The sequence below is a fragment of the Balaenoptera ricei genome, chromosome 2 (genome assembly GCF_028023285.1).
Source record: "Balaenoptera ricei isolate mBalRic1 chromosome 2, mBalRic1.hap2, whole genome shotgun sequence".
Classification (NCBI taxonomy): domain Eukaryota; kingdom Metazoa; phylum Chordata; class Mammalia; order Artiodactyla; family Balaenopteridae; genus Balaenoptera; species Balaenoptera ricei.
This window is the reverse complement of record NC_082640.1, coordinates 45599677-45615479: the sequence shown is the minus strand read 5'-3', so window position 1 is coordinate 45615479 and position 15803 is coordinate 45599677. Positions and strand designations below refer to the sequence as shown.

At 40.9% G+C, this 15803-nt stretch overlaps 1 protein-coding gene across 6 annotated transcripts in view; it reads right to left on the bottom strand.

The window, feature by feature from the left end:
* Window positions 1-15803, bottom strand: part of MCTP2 (multiple C2 and transmembrane domain containing 2) — a 189449-nt gene that overhangs the window by 96309 nt on the left and 77337 nt on the right. For all 6 annotated transcript variants that reach the window (XM_059912573.1, XM_059912567.1, XM_059912568.1 and 3 more), the window contains 2 exons: window positions 6069-6171; window positions 4585-4687 (listed from right to left, as the gene is read on the bottom strand). In XM_059912573.1, coding sequence (XP_059768556.1) covers window positions 4585-4687; window positions 6069-6171 — 206 coding nt within the window. The remainder of the gene's footprint in view (window positions 1-4584; window positions 4688-6068; window positions 6172-15803) is intronic.

Here is a 15803-nt window from a genome sequence, read left to right as displayed (position 1 = left end):
CTGCAATTTTCTACTGCTTTTAATCATGAGTAAAAAGTTTTGCCTATCTATATAATCATTTTTAGAAACTGTTTTTTAAAAAGTTGAACAGAAATGAAATCTACGGAAGGACGGCTCACTGTCCTGCATTTTTTCAATTCTGATGTATATCTGAGCACATGTATATGCTTTGAACAATTCACCACCATTAATAAATATACTGACTTTAGAATATGAATTTTAAGGGAGCCAAGAGTCATCCAATATATTCACCCTGATTAAAAGGTATAGTGAATTCAGAACAGGCTCTTTATTTAACAGGCTGAAATGCACTTAGCACATTACCATTTCGAGAGAGTAAAAGTTGAAGTACTTTCAATACTTTACACTTAGACATTTTAAAATGTAGTTTGCATTTTCTCTGAAAGTGTAAATCAAGTTTTAGTTTATGACTTGATTAAAGAAAATGTGTTCTCACAAAAATTACGCACACTTCTAAGAAATACAATTTTTGTTTTTAAATACGAAACAAGGTATTATAGGACACTGTTCCATATCCTATAGAGGTAATAGTGAAGCACCAACAAATCCATTTTTGTGACTAAAAATATTTAAAAAGCAGGGAAATAAATCCTTCTCCTAAGAGGCCTAGAACACAGAATTGAAGGGTTTTCTCTTTGATGCTTTTTTTCTGGAGTTGCCACCAATTCCTCCAGGAGGAGTCTTCCTCCCCTATAATTTGCTTCACACAGGAGCCAAAGTTTCTTCCTAGTTAACTGCTCTGCTATATCCATGCCAAAGCCTGCAGATAATCCCCGCCCATAGAATAGGCCCCAAACTCCCTCCACCCCTCCTGAGCTGCACTCTCCAGCCTCCCTGTTCACACTGAGAGCTAGGCACCAAGGCCGCTCTTTGCTTCCAGAATGTGGCCTCTCCTTTACCCTGCTGTTTCTCTGCTCATGCTTTCCCCTCTGCTTGGAATGGCCTTCATTCTTCACCTCACCCAGCAGTTCCTATGAACACCATACTCCTTCCTGGCCAGCTCAGACTCCCCACTTTCTAAAGTCTTCCCAAAGTTAAATTCAGCCCTCCCACCTTGCATTTTCCTGTTCCTTTTATATGGCACCTAATATTTTTGGTCTTGTGTGTTCGTCTCACAGGCATCACCCATGAAATGCACGTCTTTACTTAACTCTGCATCCCACCTGCACCCCTGTCCCCCACCTCCATTGCACTGAGCCCAGTGGCTGCACAAAGCAGATCTTGGTTATGGCTTTTGGCACAATATTTACTTAACAGCTACTCACTATGGCAGCACAGCATCCTCTTAGGATGGCTCTGATATGAGACTGCCTAATTCAAACCCAGCCTCCCCTACTTACCAGCTACAGGTCTTTCTTTGCCTCAGTTTCCTCATTTGTAGATGGTCATAATAATAAAGCATGCCTCATTAGGCTGTCATAGAATTAATGATGTACCATATGGTAAGTGCACAGCACAGGGCTTGCTAGGTAAGTATTGCTCAATAGACATTAAATAAAGAAAAAACCTAGATCTAAATACATTTTAAAATATACCCTCTAAATCACAAGTTAGAATTATTTTAAAATAATTATAGATAGAAACAAAATTTATAAATATAAATACTATAGATATAAGTAATATAAATTTTTTAAAAAACCAAATGATCAATGAAATAACAAACAAAATTTGCCTGTTACAGATACTGAGGGTTATGGCCTTTTTTTCTAACACATTTATATCTACACTTTAGGTAGGGAATCAATTCATTTGGAGAAGGTATGTTGCGGGTGCATCGGGAAGAGACCACACAGATCTTACGTAAGATCTGATCACTTTCCCAATCTACTGGTCAAAGCACTGGAAATAAATATGAACTGAAACAGCCATGCTGAACAACAACAACTGAAATGTCTTATTCAGCTCAACATCCCTGGGCCCCCAAAGTCCCTAAGGGGAAACGTGGCTCAGGCCACACTGCCTTTACACAGTGGAGACCTTTCAGATCTGGGCTTATTTCTCCACGTGCTACATTTATATTAGAAACAAGCAGTATAAACCAAATCAAACACTCCCCAGCTGGAAACCTCCCTGTGGTTTCCCATCACCACTAAGCAAGAGCCAAAGTCCTTCTAACTTTCAGGCTGTCAGGGTCCTACAAGGTCCTCTTCCACACCATCCTATCGCCTATCCTTTCCTATCTCACATTTGCTATTCTCTACTCACTCTATTCCATCCACACTGCTCTGCTATTTTTGAAATTTGACAGTCAAGGCCTGGCCTTGGAACATTTGAACTTGAAGATTTCCTGCCTGGAAGAGTTTCCCCAGATACCCTCCTGGTTTTCTCCCCGCCCTTACCTACTTAAGTTCTCAGTCAAATGTTCCCTTTCCAGTGAGGTAATCGCTGCCTGAATCACGGAAAATTGCATCCCTTTCCCACACACATCCTCTTGGAGGCCCCTCCCCTGCTTCATTTTCTACATAGCACTTTTCACCATCTAACCTACTGTGCACTGCTTTTTTTTTTTTTTTTTTCTTTTTCTGTTTCTGGTTTGTATATTGCCTCCTGCAATCAAAAGATAAGTTCCAGGAGAGGACATAGCTTCACTGCGATCATTGTTAGAACATTACCACCTAAAACAATTCTTGGCACACACTGAACACTTGATAAATATTTATCAAATGCATGCTTAGACTGTGGGGCAGCTTATCAGCAACCTGAAAAAGTGAAGGGGGCTAATGGGCTTGCTTTCATCGAAACAAAGTCTTTCACAAATCACTCTATCTTGTATTTAGAAGGATATAGTTTGAAAGCTCTATTAATTGAGGTCAGTGGTTCTCCACTCCACTGGGAGTGACTCTGCCCCCTTCAGAGCCCTGGGCGATGTTGCAAGACATCTTTGGTTATCACAATAGCGATGGGTGGATGGGTGCTACTGGCATCTAGTGGGTAGAGGTCAGGGATGCTGCTAAACTTCATACAGTACATAGGACAGCCCCCGCAGCAGAGAACGATCCATCCAACAATGTCAGGAGTGCTGAGGTTGAGAAACCCTAAACCTGATTTAGCCAGCGGTAATTTCTTAGATCTAACTCCACAGCGTACAGCGATTGTACATTACGAGGGAGGGAGGAAAGAAAGTCGGTCAACTTGTTGGTATTCTAGGAAGACCAAATACACAAAATGTTTACATGCGAAACAGAGAGAGGTTAATAAAGGTACAAAGTGGCGTTCACCCAGCAAGGAATCAAATACGCTACTAAGGATTTATCTATAAAAACAAGACGAGAAATGTCCAAAAAAAAAAAAAATGTTAGAGAGAAAGGACACTAAATTCTAAAGGAGAGCCTTGGTTCCTTGTCCCTTTAGGCCTCTTTAAAATTGTGCCCCATGTTCCTGTCACATGTATTCTTTCAGGAATAACTGACAAAGTTGTAATAAAAAAAAAAGGAGGGAAATCCCACATCACCATCTCCTCTCTGAGAGTGGGCGTGGCTTGCTGCTGGTGGCTCAGAACATTCGGCAGCAGCCAGCTCTGCAAGGGAGCAGCTGCTCTACCACGCTCTCCAAGTAACATCAGGGATATGAGAACTTGGGGAGAAATTAACCAAGCCAATCAAAAAGAGAAGAGATGTTGAGAGGTGCAGCGTTTCCCCCTCTGTAAACACCATATGAGCTAGTCTAATCTCATGGATAAATTACAGACTGCTCCAGCCACAAAAATGCACTAAGAGCTTTGGGGAAATAAGTCTTTGGGAAGAAAGAAATAAAGCCTTCCTCACAGATAAAAGGCCATTACAACTCTACCACACATTGTATGAATGGTTGGATGAAAAACTGAAATTCTCTCCTCTAGAAGAGTACATTTGGCGTAAACACAAATGCCCAATTAATAGGTGAATTCGGATCCCAGCTTTCCACCTTTGCCCACGTAAAGACATTATATGATGCTCTCCCCTCTGAATTTTATAGGGTATTTTTTTTCATTCAGCTCTTAGCTCACTCTGACACATTACCTTTTAAGGGGACTACCAAAACAGCCCTCTTTTTCCAAGAGAGGCTCTCTGCTTTCTTTCACAAAGCACTTTTGGAAACTGAAAACAAACGGGACTGCTAAAAAGACAAACAGAATTTCTGAGAAAATGGTCTTTAGTGGAATTGAGAATAACTATGCAGTTAACAGCAAGTAATCTTTGAAGAAATGGGCAGTAAGGATGCAATGAAGAAAAACATGGATGTTTTTCATTCACCAATGGAAAATCAGTCATAGATATGTATTCCCTGAAACAAAAGAGAAACTCCTATCTTAAGATGGAAAGACTGAGTGTGGATTGAAAGACCGGTCAAAATGTTTTGGTTGGTTAAATCAATACGCAATTGACACACAGAGAAAATTATGTGACTTTACATCTGAAACTACTGAAAATACTGGAGAAGGAGAAGGAATAAAGCAGCTGTTTCCTGCTATAGCTGGGAGGACATTTTCCCCCCCAGATTGACAAAGATAAAGCAACTCTAGACCATAGAAACTTGTCAACTGTAAAATGACTCACACACTGTATATTAACGAAGGTAACTTACAGACAGCAAGGGAATGGCAACTTTCCCAAGAAAATCAGGGGGTTTATCTCCATCTTCATCAAACACAGTCACTTCCAAAACATCATGAATATCTTTAATGGGACTGAAACAAGAAACACACCATGTATTAGATACAAAAACACAAAAGTGAAGTCTGTTCCATGAAGGTCTGAAAACACGGTTTCACTAATTAAATCTGTATGTCCTCAGAGTATAAAAGTACCATTTAATTAAATTCCAAAAATTAAATCAAACTGACTGTATTCCCAAACCTTCCATCAGAGAAGATTCAGACATCCATATGGAAAAAAAAAGTCAACTTTTTTACTATGACATTTTCCATGTATATGTGTACTCAAGGGCAGAACCGTTAAAGAAACAGGATAAAGAAAGAGAACAGGGGACAGAATAAGGAGGACAGTGATTTCAAAGTAGCTTCCAAATGAGAAGAACAAAAATCAGATTTACTTTACTTTAAACTAATGAAGAATTCCCTTAAAAAAAAAAAGATGGTCAAAATCACTACTTGCCGAGATCCCTAGAAAGCATCCTATTGTTGAAACACAGAGTACTAAAAGTCTTATGCATATTTACATACTGGTAAACAGTTTTTATGTTGACCAGAAGCCAGACATTGGCTACAATGAAACACGGAGCCATGGTCATTGGCAGGGTGTTGACCAAACCAGAGACTTGCATATGGCAATTAGCAAACCTGCTTAGCACAGTACATCCTCTTCCCATAGATCCTTGGGAAGTTTCTGCTTGGGAACCACCAACTGCATTCAATACGAACTATATTCTTCCAGTTATAAGCACAGACAGAGCATTTCTTCAGTGTTGTGAGGCCAGTGTACCACCATTTCACCCAAATTGAAAAAGGGGCCTCCCCCTTGATGTCCAGGCGCCTTGGAATCTAAAGCAAACTAGGAATATACCCAGCCTCCTAAATGCCTGAGTCTGAAAAGTGAGCATCACTATGGAGCAGGTCATTCAGAGAAGCTGGAACATAAGGGGCCTTTGGGAGTCCTTGAGGAATTGCAGATAATCTATATGTTCCAAAAGACTCTGGCAGAATACAAGCCTTCAGATATTAAAATAATGTTGTACCATACAAGCTCCTTGAATTAAAGACAGGTCTACATTTGTAATTTCCTTGAACCCAGGAGTGAATTACTCTGGATTTATGGAAGCTTCCTTCTACTCCCAGATTAATTTAGTCACTAAAAGACCTACTTTACAAATGCCTCTCCTATAACACTCCCTTGCAGTTCCAAATGGTCTCTTCTATTATTAACACTATACTCTATAAAATGAAAGCATAAAAGGTTTTCAGAAAAAGAAAAACAATAAACTTCACTCTTTGCCCATAAAAATGGACAGGAAGTTCCACTCAAGAGCCCCAGACTGCCCCAAACATATCAGGGATAATTGGTCTCTGAGTTAAAGCTGCTCTTTGATATTCCAGGGGCTAAAGTACTTACAATGTAAAAACTTTGTTCCACTCAGGGTTGAGGTTTTTGTAAATGGTATGTGTCTGAAGTCGGTCATTTCCCAACTCCAACAAGCAAAAGGGATCGCTCTTCCCTGTAAAAAGAACACAGACGTGGGTCAGAAACAAAGGAATCTCCTTGGTCAGAAGCAAGTGAATCTCAAAAGTGGCAAGAGGCAAAGTGAACAAAAGTCATGCACTTTTTTCCAATTATTATTATTTTTTTTAAATTATATATTGCAGTATAGTTGATTTACAATGCTGTGTTAGTTTCAGGTGTACAGCAAAGTGATTCAGTTATACACATACCTATATCTATTCTTTTTCAGATTCTTTTCCCATTTAGGTTATTACAGAATATTGAGTAGAGTTCCCTGTACTATACAGTAGGTCCTTGTTGACTGCATATTTTACGTATAGTAGTGTGTATATGTTAACCCCAAACTCCTAATTTATCCCTCACCCCACCTTTCCCCTTTGGTAACCATAAATTTGTTTTCTAAATCTATGAGTCTGTTTCTGTTTTGTAAATAAGTTCATTTGTATCATTTTTTAGATTCCACATATTGTTAACAATAAAATTGGGCTTGCTGATAGAGAATAGACTTGTGGTTGCCAAGGGGATGTAAGGGAGGGATGGATTGGGAGTTTGGGGTTAGCAGATGCAAACTATTAGATATAGAATGGATAAACAACAGAGTCCTACTGTATATTCAATACCCTGTGATAAACTATAATGGAAAAGAATATGAAAAAGAATGTATATATATATGTATATATATATATATATGTACAACCATCACTTTGCTGTACAGCAGAAATTAACACAGCACTGTAAATCAACTACACTTCAATTAAAAAAAAATTGTGCTTGCTAAAAGATTGAACATGAGCCTCTCTTTTCAGCAAGCCGTGTAAGCCCTGTGTGGGAATTTGGGAGGTGGACAGACATATAGGTGTCAGCACACTTATTGGACTGGGACTGACACACAACCCAGATGCAGCCTTGAGAGCAGTGGCAACATTGGTTTCACAAGAGCAGGTGTCAATGTGGCACGTGAGAGAGTCCAAGTTTGTGTTTTGTTTTAAAACAGAAGCACATCTCTGTTTCCTTCCTAAATTCTCTTTGAGCCAATATAATTTGTTTTTCTTTCTTTGGCCGCATCGGGTCTTAGCTGCGGCACGCGGGGTCTTCGTTGAGGCACGCGGGATCTTTCGTTGCGGCGCGCAGGCTCTTCGCTGTGGCACGCGGGCTTCTCTCTAGTTGCGGTGTGCGGGTTTTCTCCCTCTAGTTGTGGCGCTCGGGCTCCAGAGCGCATGGGCTCTATAGTTTGCGGCACACGGGCTCTCTCGTTGAGCCGCACGAGCTCAGTAGTTGTGGCGCGCGGGCTTAGTTGCCTCGCGGCATGTGGGATCCTAGTTCCCCGACCAGGGATTGAACCCGCATACCCTGCATTGAGAGGCGGCTTCTTTACCACTGGACCACCAGGGAAGTCCCTGAGTGAATATAGTTACTCGTTTACAACTGGAAGTCTATGATAACTTACATGCTTCTATGAGGTGATAAGAGAAATGAGAAAAAGTGTAACCATGGCTATTTAGGAGTTAAAACTCTGCTCTGGAGTGAGTGGCCACACACACATAGGATCTTATATATTTAGTAAATGGTGAGAATACACATGGGACATTTTTGGTGCTCAGACACATGCAGAAGTCTAATTTCATAAGGTTAAGTTCAAAGTTTTTATCTTAAAAAATAATGAAGTTTAACCTTTACTTCTCCCATCTCACCTCTTCTTCTTCCCCCCTGCCTCACACAGCCTCCAAAAGAAAAAAATAAAAAGATTAGAAAACCCTGAATCCAAAGGGGAACACAGAAAGTTACCGCATAAGAAGTCTCTCCCCTTCTGTTGGGCTTGGCAGAGGGATCCAGAGTTGAAACTGTCAGGGTCTCTAACGGTCTCAGGACATGAACACATGGCCTACCTCTGCGCACACTGGCGCTTTACAAAGCGGTGTGTACTAAATTAATTGGGGGCAAAAGGACAGATGTGCCTCCTACAAATGGCCAAGGAATCCCAGACCAGGGCCTAACTCAGACAGTGCTCAGGCCACTTGACCTACTGGCCTACCGTTCAGGTCACTGAACCTACATCTAATTCACTTAATAACCAGGAGCTCTGAAGTATTGCAAGTCATTAGAGAGACACATGTGCAGGAGCCAGCATGAAGATGATATTTCAAAACAGGAAGAAAAGAAGAGCAGCTGTATGGCTAAGAGTCAGGGTTAAATAGGAGATTCCATTCAACTGACTAGTGGCCTGGACACTTGGATGCCTGGCCAAAGCTTTTAAGTCAAGGCTATTATCTCAGTGGCCAGCAGACAGTGATCGAGCCATGGACACAGATGAATGCATTGGGGTCGTCACTTACAAACAATGGAAATGATCCCTGTCTAAATTTAGCAGAAAAGGAATTTATTAAAATAATAGCAAGCAGCTCTCAGGATCAGACCACAGATTGGAAAATCAGGCTGGAAAAATCACTAGAAACCAAAGAATGCTGAGGGATACTCAGGCACAGAATCTCAGTCAATCTCTCACCCCAGGAAAAGTCTGGCGTGGCCTCTGCTTCCCAGGAAAACTGGCCCCACTGACACTTCCGACCCCGGACCCTAAATGTAGCTGCTTCTAATATGAATTCTCCACTCCCGCTTCTTTGCCTCACTTGATGTAGATGTAAAGGGACTGCCCCTGCCTAGCAAATCCTCATGCCCTAACTTCCAGGGCTCAGAAAGGGAGTACACAGTGGCTTTCTACCACATGAAAGTGGCTCTGAGCCCTTCTCCAAAACATTCGATGAGAAGCACCCCAAACCTAGAAGGGGTTTCAGATGTTGGGCAGCCCAAATCAAACACACACACAAATCCATCTGCATCTGTAAAAAGTCTTGCTTCTTTAAGACATTTTACTCAGCCATAAAAACGTGAAATAATGCCATTTGCCGCAACATGGATGGACCTAGAGATTATCATACTAAGTGAACTAAATCAGACAGAGAAAGACAAATATCACATGATATCACTTATTTGCGGAATCTAAAAAAAAAATGATACATTTCATAATTTTCTTGTTTCTAGTTGTGGCCTTTTCTTTTCTGCCTAGATAAGTTCCTTTAGCATTTGTTGTAAAGCTGGTTAAAAAAATTTTGATACAAATGAACTTATTTGCAACATATAAATAGACTCAGGGACATAGGAAACTTTGGTAACTTACGGTTACCAAAGGGGATGGAGGTGGGGAGATAAATTCGGAATTTGGGATTAACACACTACTATATAAAACAGATAAACAACAAGGACCTACTGGATAGCACAGGAACTATATTCAATATCTCGTAATAACCTATAATGGAAAAGAATCTGATTCATACGTGTATAACTGAATCACTCTGCTGTGCACTTGAAACTAACACAACACTGTAAATTCACTACACTTCATTTTTTTTTCAAAAGGCAGTTTAACTCTGGGACTGTGTCTCACGGGGCACGGGGTAGGGGTTGGGTGACAGTGCAGAAGGTCATGACATCTCTCGAGTAACATGAAAAGAACATGAACATGAAAGAACACATATGTTCTCAGCTTCATACTCAGGTAGACAATGCTCAGCTCCCCAACCCAAGCTGAAACCGCTACTTAACCGTTTGTCAGACTGTTGGGAGGTGACACTGACATGACATCCCACCAGCACTCGCTCGGGGGGAGCCGTCTGAGACTTGTAATGAAAGCCCGGGGGTTCCTCCACAGCGACGTGGAGAGGGTCCGGGCCTGTGCCTGCACAGGTGCGCTGAGCCCTGCCCACCCCCCGTCTCTCCAGCACACTCCTCCGCTATCCCAGCTAAGAAGGAACAGCCTTCCTTCCAGGAACTGGGAACTTCAGTTGTGTGTCTCCAAGGAACACACTGCGCCGACTCTCTGAAGATAATTCCTTCAAAGCTCATTAAAATGCTGCATTTATTAATATTACAGTGTAAACAGGCAGAGAGGAGGAAGAAGAAGAGAAGACATTAACACATTTATAGAGTAATGTATATACACTTTAGGATTGATGTCTTGCCCTTCAAAGATTCCAGATAGACAGGGACTTTCAAAAAAATTTAAATCATGAGTATTTTTATTCAATCATGATAAAACGATCTCCCATCACAAATGTTTCCCAAGAGTACCAAGCAAACAGTACCAAAGTGACATATATACACTTGGGTCTGCACTTTTGCTCTTTGCTCCACCTGTTTGTACAGGTAAAACATCTAGACGACCTCTTCTACATCCAGATGCCGTGTCACCTTGACACGGCTATACCACTAGCGATTCAGATTCACGGTCGGGTGGTGTTTTAGTGCCTTGCTCTCAATAGCCTTTGCTATTTTTGAACAGCACGTTAAAATTCATTTGTATTCCTTGAATGGCAAGTGGAGGTTCCTCGTTTAAATAATTTTACCTTTATATTAGTTACAGAAGTTGAATGACAAGCAATAAAAGTATTTTAGAGGTCAAATCATTCATCCAATAAATATTTATTAAGCGCCCATTCTGCTCTTGGCACTGAACCAGGCCGGTCCCAATGTACACAGACCACCAAGTCATCACCTTCAAGGAACTCTCATAATAATCATGCTTTTCAGCAAATGTCACCTTTCCAGTGAAAACTTCACTCACACCCTCTGCCAGAGGACTAAGCTGTTCCCCTCTGTGATCTCCAACTGTATATTTTCCTTGCCTGTTTTCAACTGCACACCTGCACATCTCTGTTCTGTATTTAGCCCTGTATTTCATTTAAGGGGCCCAATGCAGGCACAACCAAGGTATGCGTGCCCCTCTCATGCCCTGTGAAGAGTGTCCTGGCCCAGTGACAGAAGGCAGCAGGGGACTTCCGGCTCTGGTGATGGGTGTTGGCTGGAGGAAGCCAGGCTCCTCCCACTCTGTGCAGAAAACGATGCTTCACGCAGGTTCTCCTTTAATCTTCGCGTCCATTCTATGGGGTAAGGTATGTCTGTGCCATTTTGCAGATGAGAAGACTAAAGTTCAGAGACATTTAATATGGTTGGTTAAAGTCCAGAAAGATTTCACAGTGGAGGTGAATTCTAAGCAAGGTTTAGGAGGAGGCTGATTTGGTTAAAAGAAATGGGTAGGTCCTTGCTGAGGAGATAGGGACAGATCGGAGCCTAACATTCATTAAGTAGATAGATAGATAGATAGATAGATAGATAGATAGATAGATAGATAGATAGATACAGATATAGATACATATATATGCATACATACAGCTAAATAGTGGTGATCAGGAAATATAAGATATGGCTGGATAAAGGAAGAGACTGGCTGGAAGCCTGGAAGGCCATGACTGGTGCTTTTTTTAAAAATTTCATTTCTTTTTACTTATCAAGCAGCCAGGGGCCACCAAAGACTGTCAACACAAGGGGCAAGAATTTCTAGAGGAAGGTAATTCCTGAAGCTAACTGTGGAGCATTATAGCTCAGGCTAGGGGTGGATGTGGGAGTGGGGACAACAGCCATTCCAGACTTCATTTCCAAAATCTCTCCCTTAAATTCTTGTCCCCAACCGTTTGTTGATAAACCTTACTTTTGCATATTGGAGCCAATTCTAGTGTTCATCCTGAAAATCTGTGTTCTCTGACAACTTATCCCACACCATCCATGCTGCTCTATCTCCTATTCCCTAACCTTTATCAAGTCGGCGTGTCTGGGCCCCACCCCTGACCAGCACAGAGGTATGGGGCTCTGTCATGCTTCCTAACTCTGCGTGTGGAATGGCCTCTCCCTGCAATGCTCTCCCAAGCCCCGCTCCTCTCCAAAAAAAAAAAAAAAAAAAAAAAAGGACCAACTAACCTCCAAGGCCTAGTTCAAGATGTATCATCTGCATGGAACTTTCTCTGCCACCCTAAACTCCAGGGAGCTCCCCACTCAATCTCCTATGATCATTAGTTTGGGTATCATAATGCCACACTGTATGATATGCCTGCTCCTCCCTTCAACAAATAATTTATGGTTTCCTAAAATGTGTGAAGTACTGTGCTGGGCTGTGAGACGGATTTTAAAGAAAGAGAAAACACTGATCTCTATTCCTTCCGGACCTAACTTTCAAGTATCTCTTGCCTTCCTGAGTGGGTTGCAAGCATCTCTAATCCAAACAATGGCCTCAGTGGCATCCTGCAGATGAGGACAGATCGCTTCACCGTGGCAGACGTCCAGAGCTGGGGACAGACAGGTCTCACTTAGGACTGTGAGGTCCGCAAAGGAAGAGGACACTATTGCTGAAATGTTTTTTAACTAAATTTCTGATGTTGTAATATTCTAGCACAAAGAGAACAAACAAGAACTGATGACATGAGAATTTTTCCTCCTTCTAATTCCATTCCCCTGTCACCACTCAAGCTCCATAAAGCACCATCATCCACTGAATTTGCCTAACATCTCCCCATTTTCACTCTTGCACCCCCAAAATCCTTGCTCTTCGCAGCCACCAGAATAAACTTGTATTTAAGTTCATATCGGATCATATCAGTTCCCTACTTAAAAAGGTCTCTAATTTCTTCACCTGGACCCCATGTTCTTATATAATCCAGTCCCACCTAATACAATAGCCTCCTGGCCCCTGAGGGTCCCCTTGCTCTGTTCTCCAGTTTCACTTGCTTTTCTGCATGTCTTGGGAAAGCCCTGCAGGCTTTGGAACATGCTGTTCTCTCATTTGAAAACTGCTTTTCCTTCAGCTCTATTGTGCTAACCCCTCCTTATGCCTGACACCTCAGCTAAAACATCACTTCCTGCAGGAACACCAGTCAGGTGTCCCTTTAATGAACCTTGACACCTGTTCTTGACCTTGACAGTATCATTGTCATTAGATGTCACTGGTTTAGCAGTCACTCCATGTGAAGGCAGGGACCAATTCCTCTCCCCCACCATGTCACCAGGACCCACCACAGGCTCACACACAGAGGAGGTATACTGGCTGAGTAAATTAAGATCTTACTAAGAAGCCAGCCAGTAAGATCAGCTGTTAATCAATGAACTGAACTCATTCACTCACAAGGTACCAGTAAGCTACAAACTGCTAAATCTTCGATAAACTCCCAAACTTTACATCAACTAGAGTTCATATTCCTTGGCAGACTGCTAAAGCAGATGGCCTGCCAGGGCAGATTTGTATCGTTTTTTACGTGTTTTTGAAAAGTTGGTCTTGATTTGGGCTCATCTAGCCATGAGGTTCTCATGAAAATTAAGAGCACTAAATCACTATGGCTGAGCTTCCTAGAAATTCAATTACAGTCAACCCTTTGAAAATGGGGCATCTTTAAGAGGGGACGTATTGCTACGAATATAGCTTCAAACAGCAGACAATGAAAACAAACTAGAAAATGGACATGTGACTTAAAATTCCCAACGAACAACAACCATAGGACTATTTTATTTCTCTTTTGATACAAGCAGTCTTATGTTTCAAAAAAAAAAAAACAAAACAACAGAAAACAAAGCTAGTGTTATAATTTACAGAAACTACTCAAACGTCAGTATTACAGCATATGGCTGGAATATTTCTATGCTATAATATGGTATCTAACTGCAGTATTTTGGTCAACAGTTTCTCAAAACAGCACTTTTATATACAACAAAAAATTGATGAGCTCATAAAAGCATTTTATATCGATAAAACTATTATCCATATTATCAAAATGTGAATACAAGCACTAAACTGGTTTAAGTATGAGAATTTTCCTACCATGAAGCATGTTTTTTCTTCACTTTTATCAGGCAATAGAAACAGAAACAAAAAGAAACAAACATCATAGAGTGGTAACTATAGATTTCTAAAAGTGGTTGAAAAGCTAAAAGTGATTAGCAACGCTGATATTTCCAACATTTTTTAAAATTAGAGAAATCATAAACAAAATACCAAGAAGACAATAACCTGTGAAATTCCCCAGGTCAACTATACTCTAAAAAAATAAATTTAATAAAGAATGGGAATAGCATTTATTGAGCATGGAATATGTGTCAGGTATGCTCATTTAGGTTTTGATTTAACTCTCAAAATACCCATGAGAAGCTGGAGGCTTAAGTGGACCCAAGGCTGGTATGTGGTAGAGCCAAGATTTACACATCTGTTTCTATACAACTTCTATACCATAATGCATGGGGATTAAAATGAAAGGCAGCTACCATAAAAATAAAGAGCAAATAAAATGGGGAATAATTTTCATCTTCAGTGAATAAATTATTGAACTGAACATTAATTTACCCAAAGCATGAGTTTCAGTCTCTTGGAAAGGGATCGTGTACTTAATGAATGAATGGAGAACTTTACCAGTCACGGGAGAGCAACCCTGCGTGTGGAACAGAGCTCCTCCTAATGGCATTGCCAAAGAACCACTCAACTGAAAATGCCACCCAATTTTGAGCAAGGTCCTGACCCACATCAATGATACTCACTGCCCCCTAGAGGAGGAAGAGTGAAGTGATCACAAGCTCCCTACAGGTAGGTGTGTCTGATCTGTAGTAGATGCTCAATGAACATTTCTTGAAGATCACTAGATCTACACACCAAGGTGACTTTTCTTAAATTAAGACAAACTCAAAAAGCATTTGGAAAACTACACTGGGCTCCCTGAAAAGAAGTATGGAGTTCTTGAATTAAATGTGTCTTTGTTCTCCTGGATCAGGCACTGTTATGGCCCCTGACATGCTTATTTATCACATAAGACTACCTCCCTGTAACCCATATTTTTTGCTTGAAAACATAGTCTTTTCCATTCCTCTGATAAAGATTCTCTAATTACAAGATTCTGTTAATTTGGTAGTTGTCTTACTAACATTGGAAACAGAGAAAGGGTCCAAGTGACAATCTTACAGCCAAGAAATCAAAAAAATCCAGACATATTTGGAAAATTTTTGCGTTTTATGGGTGGGTTTTGTATGGCAGAAAGTAACAAAAAATCGCAATGATAAAAAAGACCCCTGGAGAACAGTAACTCCAAATTGTGAGGAAAGATGGCATTTCCAGTTTTGTTCCTTCGTTGCCTCCTGATAATTCCCCAGCTTCTCATCATGACATACAGTGTATTATGACAGGAACATGAAAAATTAAGATAGGATTGTGCTACCAAAAGAAGGGCTATTGAGACCCACACCCTATTATGCTATGTTGTTAGAACACTTACTATCATCCTATATGGAGGTGGGCTTGCAATGCTGTTCTCCTTGCTCTTTTGCCACTGCTGGCATGACGAGGTAAAGAAAACTCTCCTAAGCTTCTATCGCCCCTATTTTATGTCAGAATACTTAATGGCTAGGGTCATCTTGGTGGTGTTAACAGGGTGGAGGAATAAAGCGGAGGGAGACTAAAGAATAACCCATCCTGCCACTGGAAGATTCCTTAAGGAGAAGGGTGTTAATATATAAGAACTCTTTTAGAACAAAATTAATATATAGAAAGCTTAATTAGTAGGGAGGAAGATGTGTGAAACCCACATTTTGATTCTAAGAATATAAGAGAAGGGTCACTGACTAAGTGCTGAATTTTGGCAGGTGCGTTATGCAAATAGAGGCCGTGATGGTTTCAGTACTGATACACCGAAGGAGCCCCTCCGTCGTACAATTCTGGAAGCTTCCCCACAATATTCTATCAATTATAACAAGGCTATCCAGAACATT